The sequence below is a fragment of the Salvelinus fontinalis genome, chromosome 2 (genome assembly GCF_029448725.1).
Source record: "Salvelinus fontinalis isolate EN_2023a chromosome 2, ASM2944872v1, whole genome shotgun sequence".
NCBI lineage: Eukaryota > Metazoa > Chordata > Actinopteri > Salmoniformes > Salmonidae > Salvelinus > Salvelinus fontinalis.
Genome location: NC_074666.1, coordinates 64,536,650 through 64,562,712, shown reverse-complemented (window position 1 = coordinate 64,562,712; position 26,063 = coordinate 64,536,650). Strand labels below are relative to the sequence as shown.

At 41.7% G+C, this 26,063-nt stretch overlaps 1 protein-coding gene across 1 annotated transcript; it reads right to left on the bottom strand.

Annotated features, from left to right (window-relative positions):
• Positions 1-390: 390 nt before the first annotated feature.
• mmp25a (matrix metallopeptidase 25a) lies at positions 391-25,584 on the bottom strand. Its single transcript, XM_055941665.1, has 10 exons — positions 24,556-25,584; positions 23,744-23,876; positions 22,982-23,129; positions 13,320-13,630; positions 12,682-12,861; positions 12,441-12,537; positions 12,232-12,314; positions 6,865-7,014; positions 6,353-6,634; positions 391-1,678 (listed from the first exon to the last, which is right to left on the bottom strand). The coding sequence occupies exons 1-10, from the start codon at positions 24,655-24,657 to the stop codon at positions 1,416-1,418; spliced, it is 1,749 nt and encodes a 582-aa protein (XP_055797640.1). The 5' UTR covers positions 24,658-25,584; the 3' UTR covers positions 391-1,415.
• Positions 25,585-26,063: the final 479 nt, after the last annotated feature.

Below are 26,063 nucleotides of genomic sequence, written 5' to 3'. Positions count from 1 at the left end.
TGTGGAGATGGGAGAACCTTCCAGAAGGACAACCATGTTGTTCAACCAGCACTCCACCAATCAGGCCATTATGGTAGAGCGGCCAGATGGAAGCCACTCCTCAGTAAAATACACATGACAGCCCGCTTGGAGTTTGCCAAAAGGCACCTAAAGGACTCTGGATGGGGAGCGTCACTGCACAGCTATTTTCAGGTCTTTCCAGAGATGTTCGATTGGCTTCAAGTCCGGGCTCTGGCTGGGCCATTCAAGGACATTCAGAGGTGTCGCAAAGCCACTTTACCTGTATTCTTGTTCGCAAACGTAGCAAAAACATTCAATCAAGTGAACTGCCCCTAAGCTAAGTTCAGAACGACTAAATAATAATTGAACCAATCATGGCATTACACAGGATAGGATAGAATAGTATAATTTAATATCCCATATGGAAATTGTCTTTGCAACAAAGGACAGACATAATTGGTGTACAGATAACATATATCACAAGACATACATCATATCAGGTGACATACAGTACATCACAAGACATAATGACCAGACGGACATACTTAAATACACTGTAAACACCACCCGATGTCACAGGAAGGCCATAAAGATCATCAAGGACAACAACCATCCGAGCCACTGCCTGTTCACCCCGCTATCATCCAGAAGGCGAGGTCAGTACAGGTGCATCAAAGCAGGGACCGAGAGACTGAAAAACAGCTTCTATCTCAAGGCCATCAGACTGTTAAACAGCCACCACTAACATTTAGTGGCCGCTGCCAACATACTGACTCAACTCCAGCTACTTTAATAATGGGAATTGATGGAAATTATGTAAAAATGTATCACTAGCCACTTTAAACAATGAAGCTAATATAATGTTTACATACCCTACATTACTCATCTCACATGTATATACTATACTGTATATCATCTACTGCATCTTGCCATCTTTATGTAATACATGTATCACTAGCCACTTTAAACTATGCCACTTTAATGTTTACATACCCTACATTACTCATCTCATATGTATAGACTGTACACTATACCATCTACTGCATCTTGCCTATGCCGTTCTGTACAATCACTCATTCATATATCTTTATGTACATATTCTTTATCCCTTTACACTTGTGTGTATAAGGTAGTAGTTGTGGAATTGTTAGGTTAGATTACTTGTTGGTTATTACTGCATTGTCGGAACTAGAAGCACAAGCATTTCGCTACACTCGCATTAACATCTGCTAACCATGTGTATGAGACAAATAAAATTTGATTTGATTTAAATGGCTTACAGTCCTCTGAACACTGAAATCATCACAACTCCTGAACCCTGCCATTCTGTCATTTTATCTATTTAATTTCATTTTCACCAAATCATTGTAATCATTGTAGTTGACAGAGAAAGAAAACATTGAAAAACGTGAACACTAACATACAGAAACAGAAAATAACAACAAAACAGAAACAGACACAATAATTAGCCAATAAGATGCTTGTATTGTTACAGTTCTGCTCCGGTCACAGTCTCTGCCTGTAGGGTGAGGCATTTTGGGTAAGTGGGTGGAAGTTGGTGCACCAACCTTACATTTCATCCAATCCACTGCTGTGGATTTTGGAGTGATACTTCCCTGGTCCAATCCCCCTCTCTTTAGCACCCAGTAGGAGGTGTCCTTGAAGAAATAAGCATCTCCTGAGGGGCAGAGGGAAGAGAGTGATTGTGGTATGGTTTGTGTACTTCAAGGAGAGATGTGGTCAACTAAACATATTGGGAGATTCTCAATTGGTGTTGCTCGACTCCTCGCTTCCTCTCCTCCATCCTCTCCTCGCCTCCTTTTGAAAAAGGTTGAGGTATTCTAGGAGCGGAGGCGAGAAGAGGAAACGTTGAAAGAAATACGCTTGTATGAAATTAGACTCTCCTCCACTCGTGCGTCATCAGGCAAATTACATTTACAGGGGAGGAATCCTAAAATAAAATGGTTATATAACTACTTTTTAAATGTGTGCATGCTTTTCTCCTTCGAGAGGGTGTGGTAGACTTTTCCACAATTGAGAATCTTCCAATATCACACTCTCAGTAAAGTTGCATATAATATATTTACATTCTATTCATGTGACGAATGGGGCATTCATGTGCTTGTGGGAAGTGGGAAATTATAAGTTCAACATGATTGTGTAAGTGCTTTTAAAGTCGGAACAATTATTCAACCAACAAGATTTAGGTAGCTAGATAAGCTAGCTAACATTGCTAATAATAAAGTTAGCTAGCTTTCTTAACATTTACAATATGGTCAAACTGGATATATTCACATTGCTAAGTTTGTAATTGTCAAATTGATTTGTTTTCATCTTTTGGTTGAAAAGGTGAAAGGTCAGTGGTAAAACATCACAACAAAAAATACTTGTTTTCCCACTTGTAATTCAAGCAAAACTTCCCAGTCGGAACTTCCGATAACTCCTACAACACATACAGTACCAGTCAAAAGTTTGGACACAACTGCTCATTTAAGGACTTTTCTTTATTTTTACTATTTTCTAAAATGTAGAATAATAGTGAATACATCAGAACTATGAAATAACACATATGGAATCATGTAGTAACAAAAGAAAGTGTTAAACAAATTAATATATATTTGAGATTTGAGATTCTTAAAAGTAGCCACCCTTTGCCTTGATGACTGCTTTGCACACTCTTGGCATTCTCTCAACCAGCTTAAAACCTTTTCTCAATAGGGGGTGCTTTTTGCACTTTGTAAAAATTTCGTTCCCAAATTAAACTGCCTCGTACTTAATTCTTGCTCGTACAATATGCATATTATTATTACTATTGGATAGAAAACACTCTCTAGTTTCTAAAACCGTTTGAATTATATCTGTGAGTAAAACAGAACTCGAGTTGGAGCAATCTTCCTGTCAGCAAGTGAGAAATCTGAAATGAGCCAGGCTGTTCTGAGGTCAGTTTATTAATTTGCATGTCTTCTATTGGTTGAGATGCACTGCATACGCCTTCCCCTGGATGTCAGCAAATAGTGAGAATTGGAATGGTGTTGCTAGGCAGATCTGAGGCCATATAAAGAACGTGGGGTCCACTCTTTTCAACATTCGCCATGACGCAAGACAGACCTCAGGATGGCGTTCTAGAAAGCTCCCGTTATAGCCCTTAGATATATCCGGCTCTGATTTTATTCGATATAGGTGTTAAAGACATCATAATGTTGTTATTTTAAACCGTGTTATATCAGTTTATATCAGTATATTGCGATTTTCTGATATTTATTTGTGCTGCGTTCTAGTGAGTTGGGCACGTCTGGGCCACATGGCTAATGTTTACTGCTAATTCCAAAGGTGAAGGCGACAATCTACAACCGAGCAACGATTCTTTTGGACAAAGGACAACTTGCCCAAGATTCTGATGGGAGCTCATCAAAAAGTAAGAACTATTTATGATGTTAATTCGTTGTTCTGTTGAAAAATGTAAAACTCATATTCCGCCATTAATTTCGGTGCGGTCTCGCTTTAACGCACGCTGTATGTCGTAGTAACGTTAATTTTAAAAATCTAACACAGCGGTTGCATTAAGAACTAATGTATCTTTCATTTGCTGTCCAACCTGTATTTTTTAGTCAAGTTTATGATTAGTTACTGATTAGATTAGGTGCCTCTCCCAAGATTTCTCCCGACATATTGTTGGCAGCTTGGCTACTATTCTCATTGTATAACCACGATTTGTGCCGCTAAATATGCACATTTTCGAACAAACTCTATATGTATTGTGTAATATGATGTTATAGGACTGTCATATGAAGAAGTTTGAGAAGGTTAGGGAAAAAATTTATATATTTTGCTGGTTTATTCGTTATTGCTATTGTTGGCTTGAATCAATGCTGTTGTGTGGTTGGCTATTGTAGTAAGCTAATATAATGCTATATTGTGTTTTCGCTATAAAACACTTAAAAAATCTGAAATATTGGCAGGATTCACAAGATCTTTGTCTTTCATTTGCTGTACGCTGTGTATTTTTCATAAATGTTTTATGATGAGTATTTAGGTAATTCACGTTGGTCTCTGTAGTTATTCTAGTTGCTTTGGTGAGGGTTGTGATGGTGGCTGCAATGGTAAACTATGATTTATACCTGAAATATGCACATTTTTCTAACAAAACATATGCTATACAATAAATATGTTATCAGACTGTCATCTGATGAAGTTGTTTCTTGGTTAGTGACTATTTATATCTTTATTTGGTCGAAATTGTGATAGCTACCTATGCAGGGAAAAAATGGTGGAGAAAAAAAGTTGTGTCTTTTGCTATCGTGGTTAGCTAATAGATTTACATATTATGTCTTCCCTGTAAAACATTTTAAAAATCAGAAATGATGGCTGGATTCACAAGATGTGTATCTTTCATCTGGTGTCTTGGACTTGTGATTTAATGATATTTAGATGCTAGTATTTACTTGTGACGCTATGCTAGGCTATGCTAGTCAGCTTTTTTACTGATGGGGGTGCTCCCGGATCCGGGATTGTGTGCAAGTAGAAGTTAATGAGGTAGTCACCTGGAATGCATTTCAATTAACTGGTGTGCCTTGTTAAAAGTTAATTTGTATAATTTTTTCCCCTCTTAATGCATTTGAGCCAATCAGTTGTGTTGTGACAAGGTAAGGGTGGTATACAGAAGATAGCCCTATTCGGTAAAAGACAAAGTCAATATTATGGCAAGAACAGCTCAAATAAGCAAAGAGAAACGACAGTCCATCATTACTTTAAGACATGAAGATCATTCAAGAAAATGTCAAGAACTTTGAAACTTTCTTCAAGTGCAGTCGCAAAAACCATCAAGCGCTACGATGAAACGTGCTCTCATGAGGGCTGCCACAGGAAGACCCAGAGTTACCTCTGCTGCTGAGGATAAGTTCTTTAGAGTTAACTGGACCTCAAATTGCAGCCCAAAATAAATGCTTCACAGAGTTCAAGTAACAGACAAATCTCAACATCAATTGTTCAGAGTAGACTGTGTGAATCAGGCCTTCATGGTCGAATTGCTGCAAAGAAACCACTACTAAAGGACATCAATAAGAAGAAGACTTGCTTGGGCCAAGAAACACGAGCAATGTTCATTAGACCGGTGGAAATCTGTCCTTTGGTCTGATGAGTCCTAATTTGAGATTTATGGTTCTAACCGCCATGTCTTTGTGAGACGCAGAGTAAGTGAACGGATAATCTCTGCATGTGTGGTTCCCACCGTGAAGCATGGAGGAGGAGGTGTGGTGGTGCTTTGCTGGTGACACTGTCTGTGATTTATTTAGATTTCAAGGCACACTTAACCAGCATGGCCACCACAGCATTCTGCAGTGATACGCCAACCCATATGGTTTGCACTTTCAACAGGACAATGACGCAAAACACACCTCCAAGCTGTGTAAGGGCTATTTGACCAAGAAGGATGCTGCATCAGGTGCTGCATCAGATGACCTGGCCTCCACAATCACCCAACCTTAACCCAATTGAGATGGTTTGGGATGAGTTGGAACGCAGAGTGAAGGAAAAGCAGCCAACAAGTGCTCAGCATATGTGGGAACTCCTTCAAGACTGTTGGAAAAGCATTCCTCATAAAGCAAAGTTGTCATCAAGGCAAAAATATATTTAGATTTGTTTAACACTTTTTTGGTTACTACATGGTTCTATGTGTTATTTCATAGTTTTGATATTTTCACTAGTATTCAACAATGTAGAAAATATTTAAAAAATAAAGAAAAACCATTGAATGAGTAGGTGTGTCCAAAGATTTGACTGGTACTAAAAGTGCCCCAAAACGACACTTTACTATGGCTTAAGGACCCACAAAGCTTCTCTCAGAGTACTGTAGTGTGGTCCTGTATTGGTCAGTTGGTAGAGCATGGTGCATTTTGCTATGGGACGGAGAGAAGATTTTGCAATTCTACTCATTTTGCTCAGCGGCCGGCAAAAGAATTTGCCGTTTTACAGCTAATTTCCTGCAATTCTACACATTTTGCCATAGGTCGGTATTTCGACCATGCTTACTACAAGTTTAGATAGCTGGTCGCTAGACTAATTTACCAATCAAAAAAATGTTAGCGGACATGGGCTACTGTAATTGAGTAATTGAGTGACTGACATAATAGAAATTATGCAAAATTTTGAAATAGCACCTTTTGTATTCATTGCTCTAACTCTCAACAGTAAGTTGCGACCCCAACTGAGTTCCCCCAAAAAAATGGATCCGCGGGCCTACAAAAGTGGGGGCCGCCAGTTGCCCATCCCTGGGTAAAATGGTTGGATTGGGTAAAGGCCAATCTGATCCTGGATCTGTGATTAGGTGCAAACACTAACTTAGCGTATTTCTTACCGTCTCCCCAGCTGATGATGTCATCGGGGTCAGAGGGCACCCCTGTCCAGAGGGAGGCCATTTTGGGGTACCCCCCCTCCAGTTTCCTGTCCTGCCCCCCTTCGTCAAATCTCCAGAACTCCCCTCCGCTGAACACGTACGTTTTCCCATTGTGTGCCCACACAAACACCGCCTCCACCCTCTCCAGTGGCCGACCCTCCATGGTACGCATGCCCCATTCCTCTAGGGAGCGTGGGTACCCAGGTAAAGAGGCCCTGTCTTTGAACATCCAGTACTGGGCTCCTGCACAGAGAGTAGAGAGGACAGAGGACAACCAGAGAGAGATTAATCACATTGAAATATATAATTTATCAGACATAAACAGATAGAAGACACACATTTGGGCATTCATATACTACTCACACAAGCACATAACAGTAAGCAATATACAATTGAGAATATTATATATTTAGAGGTATAACATATCATATTATGCAGTATTATATATTTTTGAATATTTTCGCCTATCTCACCAATGAAGAAGATGATGTGTCCGTCGCTCCTTTCATAGACTGTGTCGATCCGGTCCAGCCTTAGGGGGAGCCCAACCCAAAAGTTGTGGATCAATGCTGGGTTGAAAGACACCAGAGAACCCCACTGCTGAGCACGCCAGAAAAAAGCACCTGAGAGAGGGAGGGAGAGAGAGAGAAAATAAAGGGAGAGGCACAGGTTGGGGGGGAGAGAGAATGGGAACGTGTGTGTTTTAGGTGTACAGTATACAGTAAGTGTATGCACTATGCATACGTATTCGTGTACAATGTACGGGTTACAGTTGACCTTATATAAGTGATAAAGGAAAAGTTGCACGATAGACAGTTTGTTCCACAAATCTAACAACGTAAATGTATTGTATTTTATCTAAACAGTCTTCATGCAAAAATAAATGATATCCACTTCTATTTTCGCAATGTGATTTACATTTATCAAAAACTCCTATACCAACAATACATTGGGCTTTGACGTCAAAAAGAAAGGAACAGCCTGCTGGTGGCTTCGGTGATGGAGGCGAATTGGGTAAGTAGGTACTAAATTGCCCAAAGAGTTTTGTCATGTTATGTTGCTAGTAGATGATTTTTTTTTAAAACAGTCCATGCAAAACGAACTCGCCCACTCGGATCTAGCATGGTGTTTGGGGATGGAATAGGCTAGCTAGCTAGCAAGCAAGCTACAACAACTCGCGTACATCAACACTGCATGTTTTGCAAAAATAAATGTTCAAATACCAATTGAAATAATGTCATCTTTTGTTTCAAGGTATGTCTTTATTTTTGCTAAACTGTGATCTTTATTGGCCGATATAAGTTGCAGGATATCATGGTAGCCAATGTTGGGTCAGCCATTATAAACTCAGCAAAAAAAGAAACATCCTCTCACTGTCAACTGCGATTATTTTCAGCAAACTTAATTTGTGTAAATATTTGTATGAACATACAACTGAGATATAAACTGAACAAGTTCCACAGACATGTGACTAACAGAAATGGAATAATGTGTTCCTGAACAAAGGGGGGGGGGGGGGGGGGGGGGGGTCAAAATCAAAAGTAACAGTCAGTATCTGGTGTGGCCACCAGCTGCATTAAGTACTGCAATGCATCTCACCCTCATGGACTGTACCAGATTTGCCTGTTCTTGCTGTATGTTACCCCACTCTTCCGCCAAGGCACCTGCAAGTTCCCGGACATTTCTGGGGGGAATGGCCCTAGCCTTCACCCTCTGATCCAACAGGTACCAGACGTGCTCAATGGGATTGAGATCCGGGCTCTTCGCTGGCCATGGCAGAACACTGACATTCCTGTCTTGCAGGAAGTCACGCACAGAACGAGCTGGTGGCATTGTCATGCTGGAGGGTCATGTCAGGATGAGCCTGCAGGAAGGGTACCACATGAGGGAGGAGGAGGTCTTCCCTGTAACGCACAGCATTGAGATTGCCTGCAATGACAACAAGCTCAGTCCGATGAGGCTGTGACACACCGCCCCAGACCATGACGGACCCTCTACCTCCAAATCGATCCTGCTCCAGAGTACAGGCCTCTGTGTAACGCTCATTCCTTCGACGATAAACGCAAATCCGACCATCACCCCTGATGAGACAAAACCGCGACTCGTCAGTGAAGAGCACTTTTTGCCAGTCCTGTCTGGTCCAGCGACGGTGGGTTTGTGCCCATAGGCAATGTTGTTGCAGCTGATGTCTGGTGAGGACCTGCCTTACAACAGGCCTACAAGCCCTCAGTTCAGCCTCTCTCAGCCTATTGCGGACAATCTGAGCACTGATGGAGGGATTGTGCGTTCCTGGTGTAACTCGGGCAGTTGTTGTTGCCATCCTGTACCTGTCCCGCAGGTGTGATGTTCGGATGGACTGATCCTGTGTAGGTGTCAGCTGTCCGTCCTGTCTCCCTGTAGCGCTGTCTTAGGCGTCTCACAGAACGGACATTGCAATTTATTGCCCTGGCAGTCCTCATGCCTCCTTGCAGCATGCCTAAGGCACGTTCACGCAGATGAGCCTGGGCATCTTTCTTTTTGTATTTTTCAGAGTCAGTAGAAAGGCCTCTTTAGTGTCCTACGTTTTCATAACTATGACCTTAATTGCCTACCGTCTGTAAGCTGTTAGTGTCTTAACAACCATACCACAGGTGCATGTTCATTAAATGTTTATGGTTCATTGAACAAGCATGGGAAACAGTGTCTAAACCCTTTACAATGAAGAACTGTGAAGTTATTTGGATTTTTACGAATTATCTTTGAAAGACAGGGTCCTGAAAAAGGGACGTTTCTTTTATTGCTGAGTTTACCTGGATTTACTGTTACTGCTGCTAGTAACATTAGCACTCCGTTTAGTATGGGGTTAGCTATAGCTACCATCATCAAAGAACAGTTTAGCCAGTTTGGTTATAGACGTTCAATGTCTACTATGATGATAAAGGTTTATTTTGATTTTGTATGAGAAACACTGTGATGTGTTTCAAGGCTGCTAGTGGTTAGCTAGTAGGGGTAAGCCAGCAGGTGTGTAAAAGGGGCTATGCTAAAAGCCTGCGCACTGTATAAGTGCCACTGTGTACTCTCTGTTTAGGGCCAATAGAATTCTAGTTTGCTCAGTTTTTTTGTTAATTCTTTCCAATGAATCAAGTAATTATATTTTTGTTTTCTTATGATTTGGTTGGGTCTAATTGTGTTGCTGTCCTGGGGCTCTGTGGAGTCTGTTTGTGTTTGTGAATAGAGCCCCAAGACCAGCTTGCTTAGGGGACTCTTCTCCAGGGTCATCTCTCTGTAGGTGATGGCTTTTATATGTAAGGTTTGGGAATCGCTTCCTTTTAGGTGATTGTAGAATTTAACGTCTGTTTTCTGGATTTTGATAATTAGCGGGTATCGGCCTAATTCTGCTCTGCATGCATTATTTGGTGTTTTACGTTGTACACGGAGGATATTTTTGCAGAATTCTGCATGCAGAGTCTCAATTTGGTGTTTGTCCCATTTTGTGAATTATTGGATGATGAGAGGACCCCAGACCTGACAACCATAAAAGGTAATGGGTTCTATGGAAGGCCCTTTTTGCCTTGTCTCTCAGCTTGTTCACTGCTTTGTGAATGTTACCTGTGGCGCTGATGTTTAAGCCGAGGTATGTATAGTTTTTTGTGTGCTCTACGGCAACGGTGTTTAGATGGAATTTGTATTTGTGGTCGTGGCAAATGGACCTTTTCTGGAACACCATTATTTTTGTCTTACTGAGATTAACTGTCAGGGCCCAGGTCTAACTGAATCTGTGCAGAAGATCTAGGTGCTGCTGTAGGCTCTCCTTGGTTGGGGACAGAAGCAACAGATAATCAGCTAACAGTAGACATTTGACTTCAGATTCTAGTAGGGTGAGGCCAGGAACTGCAGACTGTTCTAGTGTTCTAGTGCCAATTCGTTGATATATATGTTGAAGAGGGTGGGGCTTAAGCTGCATCCCTGTCTCACCCCACGGCCCTGTGGAAAGAAATGCATTTTTTGTTCATTTTAACCGCACACCTGTTGTTTGTGTACATGGATTTTATAATGTTGTATGTTTTTCCCCCAACACCACTTTCCATCAATTTATATTTAAAAAATAAAGATAAAATAAATAAATATAGCAGACCCTCAAGCCATATTGAGTCAAACGCTTTTTTGAAATCAGCAAAGCATGAGAAGACTTTGCCTTTGTTTTGTTTCTTTGTCAATTAGGGTGCCATCTAGCGTACAGTAATTTGGCAAAAAGCCAATTTGACATTTGCTCAGTACATTGTTTTCACTGAGGAAATGTACGAGTCTGCTGTTAATGATAATGCATTTTTTCCCCCAAGGTTGCATATCCCACGGTAGTTATTGGGGTAAAATTTGTCTCCACTTTTGTGGATTGGGGTGATCAGTCCTTGGTTCCAAATATTGGGGAAGATACCAGAGCCAATGATGATGTTAAAAAGTTTAAGTATAGCCAATTGGAATTTGTGGTCTGTATATTTTATAATTTCATTGAGGATACCATATTTTGTCCTGTAGTTCATTCAAAGTAATTGGAGAATCCAGTGGGTTCTGGTAGTCTTTAATAGTTGATTCTAAGATTTATATTTGATCATGTATATGTTTTTGCTGTTTGTTCTTTGTTATACGACCAAAAAGATTGGAGAAGTTATCTATCTGTTTTGGATAGATAACTCTTCGTATTGTTGTTTGTTTAGTGTTTTCCAATTTTCCCACAAGTGGTTCGACTCTATGGATTGTTCAATTACGTGTATTTCTGTATTGTTTTAGTGATTTACCATAGTAAAGGCGTAGGCTCAGGATTTCTGGGTCTCTATGTTTTTGGTTGGATAGGTGTCTGAATTTCTTTCTTAGGTTTTTGCATTCTTCATCAAACCATTTGTCGTTTTTGTTCATTTTCTTCGGTTTTCTGTTTGACATTTTTAGATTTGATAGGGAAGCTGAGAGGTCAAATATACTTTACACCTTCACTCTTACAGTGGGACGTTTTGTCCAGGAAGTTGTTTAAAAGGGATTGAATTTGTTGTTGCCTATCTGTTTTTTGGTAGGTTTCCACACTACTTTCCTTCCATCTATAGCATTTCTTTAATATTATTTAGTTCCTTTGGCTTTGATGCCTCATGATTGAGTATTGCTCTGTTCAATTAGACTGTGATTTTGCTGTGATCTGATAGGGTTGTCAGTGGGCTGACTGTGAACGCTCTGAGAGACTAGGTTGAGGTCATAGATAAAGTAGTCTACAGTACTACTGCCAAGAGATGAGCTATAAGTGTACCTACCATAGGAGTCCCCTCGAAGCCTACCATTGACTATGTATATACCCAGAGCTGCAGGATTTGTGACCCGTTTTTGTTGGTTATGTTGTCGTAATTGTGCCTAGGGGGGCATATGGGGGAGGGAATGCTGTCTCCTCTAGATAGGTGTTTGTCCCCCTGTGTGCTGCGGGTGTCAGGTTCCTTTCCAGTTCTGGAATTAAGGACGCCATGTCCCTGGTCTTGGAAATTATTGATTTCCCCCTCCAAGATAGAGAAGCTGTCCTCATTAATGTATGTGGATTCTAGTAGAAGGATATAGGTAGCACACAAGAGGAAATTTTCCTGTGTCTTTCTCTCTCTCTGCTGTGTGTGCATCTTGCTAGCTATCACTCAAATGATTTCTCTCTCTCATTTTACTAGCTGTCACTCAAATGGCGAGGGACTGAAGGTCATCGACTGGATCTCAAATTGCTAGGGGGCTGGACCACGTGCGGGAAAATTTAGAAAAAATGGCGCCACACAGACACTGACAGTCCCAAGCCCATACATTTTTCTATAGTTAACATGCAAAATGGTTGTTCTTCTTACCCTTGAAGAAGAAGACTTCTCCTCTGATGTTGGCAATGGCATCATATTTCCCCTCACAGCGATCTGGCAGAGCAGGGTCTGGGCTGTGTTTGTAAGGGGCGGTAGTGAGAGGGTACTGTATCTTTATGATATTTGCATGATATTGTCATATAGTATCTTAACTATAACAAGTTGTAGTATTTGCAGTATTTGCCCAGTTATACACTCACCGTGGTGTTAGTCTTGGGGATGGAGGACTGGGCAGGAAAGGTAGCTTGGGAGTGGTGGAGGCCGGAGTGGGATGCGTGGCAGACTTTCTTCTCTTTCCTATGAAATACCATTTCAGTATTTATGAGCATTTGTGTTCCTGTGTCTCTGCATATGGGTCTTTCTAACATTTCCCTTTGTTGAGGACCCAAACGAAGACTTCAAATGTGTGTGTGCACTGTGTGTGATTGTGATGGTGTGTACCGTATATAGCCTGTATTCCCTGCCTGTCATCTGTAGGTAGTGTGTAGCTCTGGATGTCCCCCACAGTCCCCTGGTAGTATGGCCTCATGATGGAGGGATTGGAAGAGGTATGTGAAAGACCCAGGGCGTGGCCAAACTCATGCACCGCTACCGTGAAGAGATCAGTGGTGCCAATGTCATCTGAGAGAGAGATGGAGAGGAGAGAAAGAGAGACAATCGATCTCAAATCAAATTGTATTTGTCACATGCTTAGTAAACAACAGTTGCAGACTAACAGTGAAATATTTACTTACGTGCCCTCCCCAACAATGCAAAGAGAAAATAATTGAAAAATAATAACACAAGGAATAAAAAAATTAATTGTAACCATTTAAATTGTAACAACTTAGCTATATACAAGGGGTACCAGTACCGAGATGATACATATACTGTAGGTATAGGCTATTTGGCAATAGAGGGAGAATGACAGAAATGGAGGAAGGGGAAAAAAAGGGAGACAGAGGTTGGGGGAGCTAAAGATGAAGAGAGAAATGGAGGGAGGGGAGAGAAAGGGAGAGATAAAGCAATTCAAATCTCATTATGTTATTCACAGAAGTACACACTGTTTATGTGTGTTACGCCCTAAGCCTCTCCCTCACCTCCATACCCGTAACTCCAGCTCTCCCCATTGTCAAAGTGGGTGTCCCCCGCCATGTCCGCCGTCCCGGGGAAGAACGCGTGAGCCAGGGTGCCCCCTCTGCCATCAAAGGGGTACCCGTCCTCGTGGTAGGAGCTGGGGAAGGACACCCTGAAGTCCCCCTCTTGGTCGGGGTGGTCCCGGGAGGGGCGAAGAAGTTGGAAGTTGAGGGGGGTGGGGTTGCTCCACACACGGAGGGCGTAGGTGAGGATGAGATCCACCAGTTCGGGGTGGAGGGAGGGGGACAGTGAGGGGGAGGGGTAGCTGAGCACACTGGAGTGGGGGAGGATGAGGGAGGGCATGAGAGGAGATTTGGGTTGCAAAGGGAGGGTATATTACTGGAAACTTTCTAAGTTTACCTGTAAACTACCATAATTATCTTTCAAGGATTTTATGTAATCTATCACAAGACATATAGTGGCCCATTAGGGTACTTCAGAATATGAACCATCAACTTAGTGAATACCATTGGTGTGTAATATCAGGGATTCAAATCAAATCAAATTGTGTTAGTCACATGCGCCGAAATCAACAGGTGTAGACCTTACAGTGAAATGCTTACTTACGAACCCCTAACCAACAATGCAGTTAAAAAAAAATACAAGTAAGAACAATAAATAAAAGTAACAAGTAATTAAAGAGCAGCAGTAAAATAACAATAGCGAGACTATACACAGGGGGGTAACAGAAAAGATTCAATGTGCGGGGGCACCGGTTAGTTGAGGTAATATGTACATGTAGGTAGAGTTATTAAAGTGACTATGCATAGATGAAAATAACAGAGAATAGCAGCGGTGTAAAAGGGGGGGGGGGGGGGGGGTAGTGCCTTGAAGCCGGAGGCCGAGCAGTTGCTATACCAGGCAGTGATGCAACCAGTCAGGATGCTCTCGATGGTGCAGATGTAGAACCTTTGAGAATCAGAGGGTCCATGCCACATCTTTTCAGTTTCCTGGGGGTGAATAGGTGTTGTCGTGCCCTCTTCACGACTGTCTTGGTGTGCTTGGGCCATGTTAGTTTGTTGGTGATGTGGACACCAAGGAACTTCAAGCTCTCAACCTGCTCCACTACAGCTCTGTCGATGAGAATGGGGGTGTGCTCGGTCCCATTCTTCCTGTAGTCCACAATCATCTCCTTTGTCTTGATCATGTTGAGGGAGAGGTTGTTGTCCTGGCAACACACAGCCAGGTCTCTGACCTCCTCCTATAGGCTGTCTCGTCTTTGTCGGTGATCAGGCCAACATCTGTTGTGTCATCGGCAACCATAATGATGGTGTTGGAGTTGTGCCTGGCCGTGCAGTCATGAGTGAACAGGGAGTACAGGAGGGGACTGAGAATGGGAAAGGGCAGTGTGGAGTGCAATAGAGATTGCATCATCTGTGGATCTGTTGGAGCGGTATGCTAATTGGAGTGGGTGTAGGGTTTCTGGGATAATGGTGTTGATGTGAGCCATCTTCAGCCTTTCAAAGCACTTCATGGCTACAGACGTGAGTGCTACGGGTCAGTAGTCACTTAGGCAGGTTACCTTAGTGTTCTTGGGCACAGGGACTATGGTGTTCTGCTTAAAACATGTTGGTATTACAGACTCGGACAGAGAGAGGTTGAAAATGTCAGTGAAGACACTTGCCAGTTGGTCAGCGGCCTTGTGAATGTTGACCTTTTTAAAGGTCTTACTCACATCGGCTGCGGAGAGCGTGATCACACAGTCTTCCGGAACAGCTTGTGCTCTCATGCATTTTTCAGTGTTATTTGCTTAGAAGCGAGCATAGAAGTAGTTTAGCTCGTCTGGTTGGCTCATGTCACTGGGCAGCTCTCAACTGTGCTTCCCTTTGTAGTCTGTAATGGTTTGCAGGCCCTGTCACATCCGATGAGCATCAGAGCTGGTGTAGTACGATTCGATCTTAGTCCTGTATTGACGCTTTGCCTGTTTGATGGTTCGTCGGAGGGCATAGTGGGATTTCTTATCGGCTTCCGGGTTAGAGTCCCGCTCCTTGAAAGCAGTAGCTCTAGCCTTTAGCCCAGTGCGGATGTTGCCTGTAATCCATGGCTTCTGGTTGGGGTATGTATGTACGGTCACTGTGGGGACGATGTCATCGATGCACTTATTGATGAAGCCAGTGACTGATGTGGTGCACTCCTCAATGCCATCGGAGGAATCCCGGAACATATTCCAGTCTGTGCTAGCAAAACAGTCCTGTAGTTTAGCATCTGCTTCATCTGACCACATTTTTATTGATCGAGTCACTGGTGCTTCCTTAAATTTTCACTTGTAAGCAGGAATCAGGAGGATAGAATTATGGTCAGATTTACCAAATTTGTATGCGAGGGAGAGCTTTGTATATGTCTCTGTGTGTGGAGTAAAGGTGGTCCAAAGTTTTTTCACTCTAGTTGCACATTTAACATGCTGATAGAAATTTGGTAAGACTGATTTAAGTTTCCCTGCATTAAGTCCCCGGCTACTAGGAGCGCCGCCTCTGGTTGAGCATTTTCCTGTTTGGAGTACAGCTCATTCAGTGCCAGCATCAGTCTGTGGTGGTATGTAGACAGCTACGAAAAATACAGATGAAAACTCTAGGTAGATAGTGTGGTCTACAGCTTATCATGAGATACTCTACCTCAGGCGAGCAAAACCTCGAGACTTCCTTAGATATCGTGCACCAGCTGTTATTTACAAAAATACATAGTCCGATGCCCCTTGTCTTACCAGACGTCATTGTTCTGTCCTGCCGATACAGCGTATAACCACACAACTGTATGTTGATAATGTTGTCGTTCAGCCACGACTCCGTGAAGCATAAGATATTACAGTTTTGAATGTCCCGGTAGTTTAATCTTCCGCATAGGTCATCGATTTTATTTTCCAAAGACTGCTAGCAGAATGGAAGGAAGTAGGAGTTTATTTGATTTCCTACGAATTCTCAGAAGGCAGCCCGCCCTCTGGCCCCTTTTTCTCCGCCTTCTCTTCACGCAAATTATGGGGGAACTGGGCCTGTTCCTGGGGAAGCAGTATATCATTCACGTCGGGCTCGTCGGACTCGTTAAAGGAAAAAAAGGATTCTGCCAGTCCGTCTGTGGTGAGTAATCGCAGTCCTGATGTCCAGAAGATCTTTTCGGGTCATAAGAGACGGTAGCGGCAACATTATGTACAAAATAAATAAAAAAATAAGCTACAAACAACGCAAAGAAACAAACAAAAAAACGATTGGTTAGGAATACGTAAAACATCAGCCTTGTTCTCCGGCAATCATATTGATTCAGAATGAAATAATCATTTGTTTTATAATTTTTTCACACTTTTATTTATTTTACTATGTCAGTATGTATTTGTTTTGGCATCAAGCTGACAGCAGTTGTGAAAAACATGAATAGTTGGAAGAGTTGCAGAGTTAATTGAAAATAATGCCATTGTTGATTAGATGCTTTTTTCATTAGGCTATTTGGTCTATCTACTATATACAGTGGGGAGAACAAGTATTTGATACACTGCCGATTTTGCAGGTTTTCCTACTTACAAAGCATGTAGAGGTCTGTAATTTTTATCATAGGTACACTTCAACTGTGAGAGACGGAATCTAAAACAAAAATCCAGAAAATCACATTGTATGATTTTTAAGTAATTCATTTGCCGATCCTCGGGGTGCATCTCGACTTGCCAGTAACCACTGGCAAAGTCTAAAGTGGAAAACCACTGAGCACCGGCAAGCAAGACCAAGGTCTTATCAATCCTAGGAAATAGATAAGCATCTTTTACAGTGTTCTCATTTAACCTTCTGTAATCCGCACAGAAGCTGATTGAGCCGTCCTTCTTTCTTACTAACACCACTGGTGCTGCCTATGGACTGCTGGATGGGTTAACTATTCCCCTTTCTAACATATCCTGCAAATGCTTGTCAAACTCTGCTTGCAGATGAACAAGCACCCGCCTCAATGCTTGTTTGATAGGCCTGGTGTCCCCTGTGTCAATCCTATGCTGGACTAGTTTAGTGCAGCCCAAATCAAAATCACCAGTGCTAAATATTCCCACATACCTCCACACCATTTCCTTTACAGCTCTCAGCTGCACCTCAGTTAGCTGGCTGAAATCTATATAAGATAACTAACGAGACTGCCCCAGGAGAGCTCCTGATCGACATGTGTACTTGGTGCATTGAGTTGGTTGGAACATCTCCAGCGCGCTGATAATAAATAATTATTCATTTAAGTGTAGAATTTCCACGACACTACCAACTGGTTACTTGTATCAGTGACTTTAACACAGGGCCCAAGAAGACCCTCAGTTTTGTCATTGTTTACTGTACCCTCAACTTTACCAGTTATGAACATTTCACTTCTGGAGGGGATAATCGTGTAATTTATCAACACCACTTAACACACTCCCCTGAAAATCTAGGGAATCTGCTTCCCCAAAACACATGTTTTCTTTTTCACGTCAAGTACAGCCCCATATTTTACCAGAAAGTCTGTCGCTATCAGTACACACTGGTCTGCGTTGCTAGCAACGACAAAATCCCAGGTCAGATTCAATGTTCATGACTGTGGACCAGGTCACCAAGACTGAGAGAAACTGTCCATTTGCTACTTTAACCATGCTGTGGTATGGTTGCAATGTACCACTCTTATCTCCAGTTGCATTTCTCCATACCTGTTCGTGTACCATGGAAACCTGGACCCCGAGTCCACCATGACCTCATACTCGGAGTCAGCAAATGTGCACAGGTAAACCCCACTCTCCACCACACTTGATGTAATTCTCGCTGTGGACTGGTCAGCTGTGCATGTAGTTGAAGCCGATGCTGCGCTGACATGGAAAAGGAAAGGACAGTTCTTTTCATGTGCAATGACATTTCCAGCAGGCCCTGCTATTGGTCGACGTAGGCTGTCCTCTGTCGCTCCCGGGGAAGCTAGATCTCCCTCTCCCTGGTCCAGTCTGTATCCTTCCGTGGCGTTTGCCGTTGCTACTGTAGAAGACCCTGGAAACGCTCTGCTGCTTTAGTATGTCTGCCTCTGATGTGGCTGCCTCGCTGCCAGATACTGCACCTTATTCCGCAACTGTGCAACGCTCTCACACAATGACTCGAACATCTCTTTTGTAACTCTGACACTGTCTCCAACTGGAGGCAGAGTAACCTTGCTTGTACCACACATGTACACTTTTTATTGTGCAGTGTCTTCACTTTCCAGCATTTCTAGCTGCTTTATCTGATCAAGCTCTGTAGCAATACTAATTGCCTCTTCCAACGTTTTTGGTACTGCCTTGCGCAGGTGCATACGCATATCACTGCACCCAATGTGTGCAATAAAATGGTCTCGTGCCAGCGAATTACGTGTGCTCGTGCTATAATCTGGATAATCCTTTGAAGCTAGCCTGCTTAAATAATGCCCAAAGTCATGAATGCACTCAACGACTTACCTTTTCTGTCCTGAAAAAAATGCATGATTCCAGTCAGCATGTTCCGGTGGCTCAAAATGCCTCTGCAAAGCCACTTTCACACTGTTGTAATCATTCTTGGTATCCTGAGGAAAAGTACTACAAAATCTCTGCGCATTTCCCCTCAGCAACAGCATGAGAAAGTTCAAACGATCTACCGCTCACCATCCATTCACTTGCGCTGCTAACTCAAATTGTTCAATCCAAACAGTCCATTCATCTTTTTTCCCCTCGAAAGATTCTGACATGAACACCGGCTGGTCAATCCGACTGCACCCAGCTGATCCACCACCGGCTGTCGGTCGGTCAGTGTTTGTCGATTGCTGTTCCCGGGTTGTTCAACTTTTCCACCAATTTGTAACGAGCCTGTAAAGCCACCGAAAATCACACGTAGTTTGTTGACTAGTGTAAACAGTCCTAGGACACTGATTTCCCATAAATAACCAAGTTGTAATTTATTTGGATGAACACAGACAGTGCACCCCAGCACTGACCCGCCGCACAATCACCTCACCAAAAACTCTCCCTCAGTATGCTCCAGCATCCTCACATACAGCAACTCATTTGCATAACATTGTGTGATAGCCTGAGAGACTTTTGAATGTGTAAAACATTAAACTATGAAAGAGCAAGTTGATGAAGGTATTTTGGATTCCCAGTAGATTACAACGGCATTGGACAAATAGTTGCTTCTAGCTGGTTGTTGATCATAGCTAGACAGCCATTTTCAAGTCTTGCTGTAGACTTTCAAGTCGATTCAAGTCAAAGCTGTAAATGGGCCACTCAGGAACAGTTAATGTCGTCTTGGTAAGCAACTCCAGTGTTTTATGTTATTGTAATGCTGAAAGGTGAATGTCTCCCAGTGTCTATTGGAAAGCAGACTGAGACAGTTTTTCTCTAGGAGTTTGCCTGTGCTTAGTTCTTTTTCATTTCTTTTTATCCTATAAAAACTCCCTCCCTATTCCTTGCCGATAATAAGCATACCCATGACATGATGCAGCCACCACCATTCTTGAAAATATGAAGAGGGGTACTTAGTGATGTGTTGGATTTGCCTCAAACATAACACTTTTTATTCAGGACATAAAGTACATTTATTTAGTGCTTTATTGCAAACAGGATGCATGTTTTGGAATATTTTTATTCTGTACAGGCTTCCTTCTTTTCACTCTGTAATTTAGGTTAGTATTGTGGAGGAACTACAATATTTTTGATCTATCAATCAGTTTTCTCCTATCACAGCCATTAAATTCTGTAACTGGTTTAAAGTCACCATTGGCCTCATGGTGAAATCCCTGAGAGGTTTCCTTCCTCTTCGGCACCTGCGTTAGGAAGGACGACTGTATCTTTGAAGTAACTGGGTGTATTGATCCACCATCCAAAGTGTAATTAATAACTTCACCATGCTCAAAGGGATATTCAATATCTGCTTTTTATTTTATTTTTACCCACCTAACAATTGGGGCCCTTCTTTGTGAGGCATTGGAAAATCTCCCTAGTCTTTGTGGTTGAATCTGTGTTAGAAATTCACTGCTCGACTGAGGGACCTTACAGATAATTTTATGCGTGGGGTACAGAGATGAGGTATTCATTCAAAAAACATGTTAAACACTATTATTGTAAACAGAATGAGTCCATGCAACTTATTATGTGGCTTTTTAAGCACATTTTTACTCCTGATCTTCTTTAGGCTTGCCATGAGAAAGGAGTTGAATATTTATTGACTTTTAGCTTCAAATTTTGTATTCATTTGTAAAAAGTTCTAAAAACATAATTCAACTTTTACATTATGGGGTATTTTGTGTAGATCAGTGACACAAAATCTCAATTTAATCTATTTTAAATTCAGGCTGTAACACAATACAATGTGGAAAAAGATAATGGGTGTAAATACTTTCTGAAGGCACTGTAAATGCATTAACGAAACATTATTTATAAAAATAAATCTATTTGTGGTTTTTAAACTCTATAATTTGTTTATAAGCTTGAAAGCTGTACTTTTAGTTTATGGTTGACACAGCTTGTTGGCCATTAGACAATCTGTGTTTCTCAACTAGTTCAAATCACATGAACGCATCCAACTGGTATTTACAAATTCACTACTGGTAAAATTTCCACCTCGCACATGGTTAAAATCGCAGCATCAGAGTGAAAGCGTTACTTTTTTTGTACCTTTATTTAACTAGGCAAATCAGTTAAGAACACATTCTTATTTACAATGAAGGCCTACACCGGCCAAATCCGGATGACGCTGGGCCAATTGTGCACCGCCCTATGGGACTCCCAATCATAATCAGTGCTAGAGGCGTCTGTAGTGATGCCTCTAGCACTGAGATGCAGTGCCTTAGACCGCTGTGCCACTCGAGTGCCCTACAGTGCCCAATATAACAATCCGGTCAGAGCAGACAATGCAAGGAACATTGTGAATGCTGAACTTTGTGTTTTCCCGCTGTACCAAAACCGAACTGTGAATGTAAAACCACAATACCTACTGATACGTGGGTTTGGTGAACCGATACACCCCTATTAGGAACTTTAAAAAATAATATATGTTTCAATATGAACATCTCCACATAGCCTATCTTCCCTATAGGTTTACATTAAAAATACAGTTCTAAAAATGTAATACGTTTTAGTTTGTATCGATGGTTGTTCGTCTTATCTCAATCGCCCACTGGAGTTTATAATTGACTAATTAGCCACTTTTTTTTACCACTTACATCACTGATATCAATACAAAATCTTAATACTCTAATATTTCATGTGAATGTGATAATGCAATGACTGTGTGCTCCATTGATGTCTGTTGGTGCGGAGCTTGATTAGTAATGCCTAGGAATAGAAACATGAACGCTATGTAATTTGAGAAAATAAATATCTATGTGAAGGGTTGATGATTTTATACAATTCATCATTACAACTGAATGAACAGTTGCTGATTCTGTGTGTCATTGTGTATAATGAATCATATTTCCCCCCTTTTAGGGGTATAACATTACAATTGTATAGCTAATAGTGTTTGTAGATCCCTCTCTTTCCGGAACTCACTGAAACTCAAACCCTGGTATATGGCCCTGCCTGCATATACAGTACAATTCATAAGACAAAATCAATCAAAATACGATACAATGTAAAACAAACTAAAATGCAGCACAACACAAATATTCTAGAAAAACTGTTACATTCATCAGTAAGAAGGTCCCCAAGCAATATTTTAAATTGCCGAGCTGTACCAGAACATCCAATTCTAATGTATTTTGTCGTTGGTTCCAGCAATGAGGTGTATTAAAACTAAAAGTGGATTATCCTAGTTTGGTGAGGACCTGAGGAACCTCAAGAGTTAACCAATCCTGTGAACGGGTTTGGTATCTCATGCTTTTATACTTTAACAAGTTAGATAAGTCGGAAGCTTAGTAGTAGAGCTTTGGAAACAAAAAGGGAGTAATGAAGTGATCTACGCGATTTTAATAATGAGGACCAGCCAACCTTTTGATACAGGACACAGTGATGAGCATTAAAACAGTCACCTGTGATAAAATGAAGGGCACTATGGTAGATGGCATCCAAAGGTTTATGAGTAATGGCTGCTGCATTCTGGTAAATGGTGTCACAATAGTCAAGAACTGGCAGGAAAGTTGAGTGTACTGTACAATTGGCTTCCTGCTATTTAGGGACAGGCAAGACCCATTTCTAAAAAAAGAAGCCCACTTTAAATCTTAGCTTTTTAACTAGCACATCTCTGTTTTTTAAATGTTAAATAGAGTGGAGATTATTATGGCCTAGTATGTGCCACGTAAACAGCTGGTAAGTGAGTGGTTTCGAAATCTGGAATCTGAAATCTGGTAACTAAGTTCATTCGGAATCTGGTAACTGGTGTTCTAGACATTGTCAAAAAACATGCTGTATAATTAAGCAATAAAACCAGAGGAGGTGTAGTATATTGCCAATATACCACGGCTAAGGGCTGTTATTATGCACGGCGCAACGCAGAGTGCCTGGATGCAGCCATTAGCCTTGGTATATTGGCCATATACCACAAACCCCCGAGATGTCGTATTGCTATTATAAACCGGTTACCAACGTAATTAGAACAGTAAACAGTCATTTATTGTCATACCTGTGGTATACGGTCTGATATACCACGGCATTCAGAGCTCAAACCAACCAGTTTATAACTAGTATTATTCAGCGACATCATACCTCCAGGTGATATCATTCTTTTTCCAGCTCAGCCCGGTCAAAGCATATCTCTTTTTCCTCTTCCTCCTTCTCTTCCTCAGGTCTTCCGTTCCGACAATGTCAGGCAGGGAACAGCGAGGGGTCTTCATCAAAGAAAGAGTAGCATGGTCTGAGGGAGGAGAGGGAGGGGGCCAGAGAGAGGGGGAGAGATAGAGGACATTCATATTTTTATAATTATATTCTATTCTTTCATCAGTGTGTACAATAACAGTTAGGGTGGAGAAACAAAGATGACGTTATCCAGGCTCACTCTATATATATACAGTATATATACTACTGGTCAAAAGTTTTAGAACATCTACTCATTCAAGGGTTTTTCTTTATTTTTACTATTTTCTACATTGTAGAATAATAGTGAAGACATCAAAACTATGAAAGAACACATATGGAGTCATGTAGTAACCAAAGAAGTGTTGAGATTTGAGATTCTTCAAATAGCCACCCTTTGCCTTGATGACAGCTTTGCACACTCTAGACATTCTCTCAAACAGCTTCCCCATGGAATGCTTTTCCAACAGTCTTGAAGGAGTTCCCACACATGCTGAGCACTTGTTGGCAGCTTTTCCTTCACTGTGCAGTCCGATATATATATTTGAATAAAACATATTTTTGTACTATTTTGTTTAATAACATTTATGTATTTTGTCCATTTAGCAATACAACATATTTTTCCAATTAAACATAATTAGACTCAGGGATGCAAAAGTATGCAAAAGAGTTTACCCAGTATTCCTGTCTCCTCTAGCCCAGCAAACCTCTGCATCTGGCGGAGAGCTTTCTGGATGCCCTCCCTGGTCTGGAGCCTCTCTGTGCGGGGGTCCGGAGGGGGCAGGTACCCATACCGACTCAGCCAGTCCTCCACAGAGAGAGAGAGACACACATACATGCACAGAGTGATTCCTAATTCCTTGATATATTACAGAATATTTTCCACAATAATGTGAAGAAAGCTTTTTTTTTAAGAAGTGCGTTTGCGTGTGTACAAACACAAATGTTTGTGCAAAAAGACAGCTCAAGAATGACACCATACACACACATGCATGTACACACACTCTCTCACACACACACTGTGAAACTATCTCCAGTATGCATATACACTGGCCTCAGTTCCAAGGACTATTGTAAACATGCACCACTTTATGCAATTTATTGTTAAACATCAGCCAGCCCACATTTATTTGAGTCCAATGAGCTTTTCTTGTTTAAAACACATAAATACCATGAGCTTTTCTTTACGTTTAAAACACATAACTGAAGCATTAGATTTATGGGCAACACCACAGTCAAATAATTCTATGAAAATGGCAGTATGGATCTAGCGTAAATCATTAGTAGAGTCCCAATACTAGCATTGAACAAAGTATGCCAATCTGGATATTTGAACAATGCCTATGTATGAAAACGTATGTAATATCTAATGTGTACATCTCACATGTCATATGAATCTGAGGGAATGTCATAAATGCGAATAATGAAGGTTATTAAATGAGTTGTCATTATTGGACCGGAAGAAGCATGCAGGGTTTCCTACTTACCACTCCACGAGAGTACTGGTCAGCCGTTGGGGCACACAGCCCGATGGAGATTGTTAGAAGGAGCCCTGCTCCGCTCACCAAGAGCAGACGATTATAACACATAACTAACCTGAAAATGCGTTTGCTCACCACGACCTCTCGTAAAGATGGGCTACACAGGATGTCCGGTTCATTCCACAGAGTGTGTGACCACTTAAGCAGTCAAATGCTTGACTCATAACCGCCGGCTTCTCGTAGGATACTCAACCTGGAACCTTTGCAGCTCTCTTGATAACTCTGATGAATCAAATAAATAAATAGATACAAACAACCTTTTTCCTGAGTAAGCAGAGAAAGCACAAGATGGAGAACAGTTCCTCAGAATAGTTGAAGATGCTTCTTTAGCAGAGCCCTGTCTCTGTCTGTTTTTCTCTTGCAACATCCCCTGAGACTAGGCTGGGCCTGCGCATAGATGGACATACTGTATAGATCAATAGGATGCACTTATAGTCAGCAGCCCCACCCCACCCTTTTTTTCTGGGTTCATTTTCTCATCCACTCCATTCTGGTAAACACACACACATACACTTTCTGTTTCCTCTCACTCTGCAGAGCACTTGTTTAGAAGGTGGACATGTAAACAGCTTGTCCTGTATATTGCTCTATATACCCCATCCTGAAAAGGAGCTGTCCCACACTGCATCGAACCCATACCCCGCCTCTGATCTGGGGATGATAAGTTCAAGAGTTCAAACGTCTTCATAGAGTATGTCCAAATTGATGTCAAACGATGATGTCATCGGCGTACAGAGGCGACGGCAAACCGGCAAGAGAACTGACCCTGTGTCATACACATACCCACATGAATTCAGCAGAACCCACAACAAAGACGGTAACAGTATTCACCACATATTTTTCATTCAAAGTAGAGAGATGTGTATCTTTTTGTGTCACCGCTGTAAAGAGCCAGACGAGATGAAGGAGAGGGGAGGGATGGAATGTAAGAAATAATCAATAGAGGGTCTGAGAGAGGATATGAATGGGGGCGAAGTATGGAAAGTGGGGGGGGGGGGGGGGGGGGGGTGATGAGGTCCTGAAACAGTGGGTTCCACTCCTTCCTGTTTGCTGGGACTGATGTTTGACACCCCCCGGGGTTAATTCCAACCTGTTGAGTATTCTGTTTATAAAAATAGATTAGATAGAGGATGTTTATGAGGAAGATTAAAACAGAGGAAGACAGCTGGGGATTTACGGAAAGAGAGAACTCAATACATACACTACATGACCAAAAGTATGTGGACACCTGCTTGTCAAACATCTCATTCAAAAATCATGGGTAATTATGGAGTTGGTCCCCCCTTTCCTGATATTACAGCCTCCAATCTTCTGCAAAGACTTTCCACTAGATGTTGGAACATTGCTGCAGGGACTTTCTTCCATTAAACCACAAGTGCATTAGTGAGGTCGGGCACTGATGTTGGGTGATTAGGAGTGGCTCACAGTTGGCATTCCAATTCATCCCAAGGGTG

What these genes read in the sequence shown, in the direction of transcription:
- mmp25a (XM_055941665.1), bottom strand. Translation starts at nt 24,657, where the DNA reads ATGTGTTATAATCGTCTGCTCTTGGTGAGCGGAGCAGGGCTCCTTCTA. An exon ending in ACCAGTACTCTCGTGGAGTG is followed by an intron (nt 23,877 to 24,555) that starts GTAAGTAGGAAA and finishes CTCTCTGTGGAG; the next exon opens with GACTGGCTGAGTCGGTATGG. An exon ending in TCCCCAAGACTAACACCACG is followed by an intron (nt 12,315 to 12,440) that starts GTGAGTGTATAA and finishes TTACAAACACAG; the next exon opens with CCCAGACCCTGCTCTGCCAG.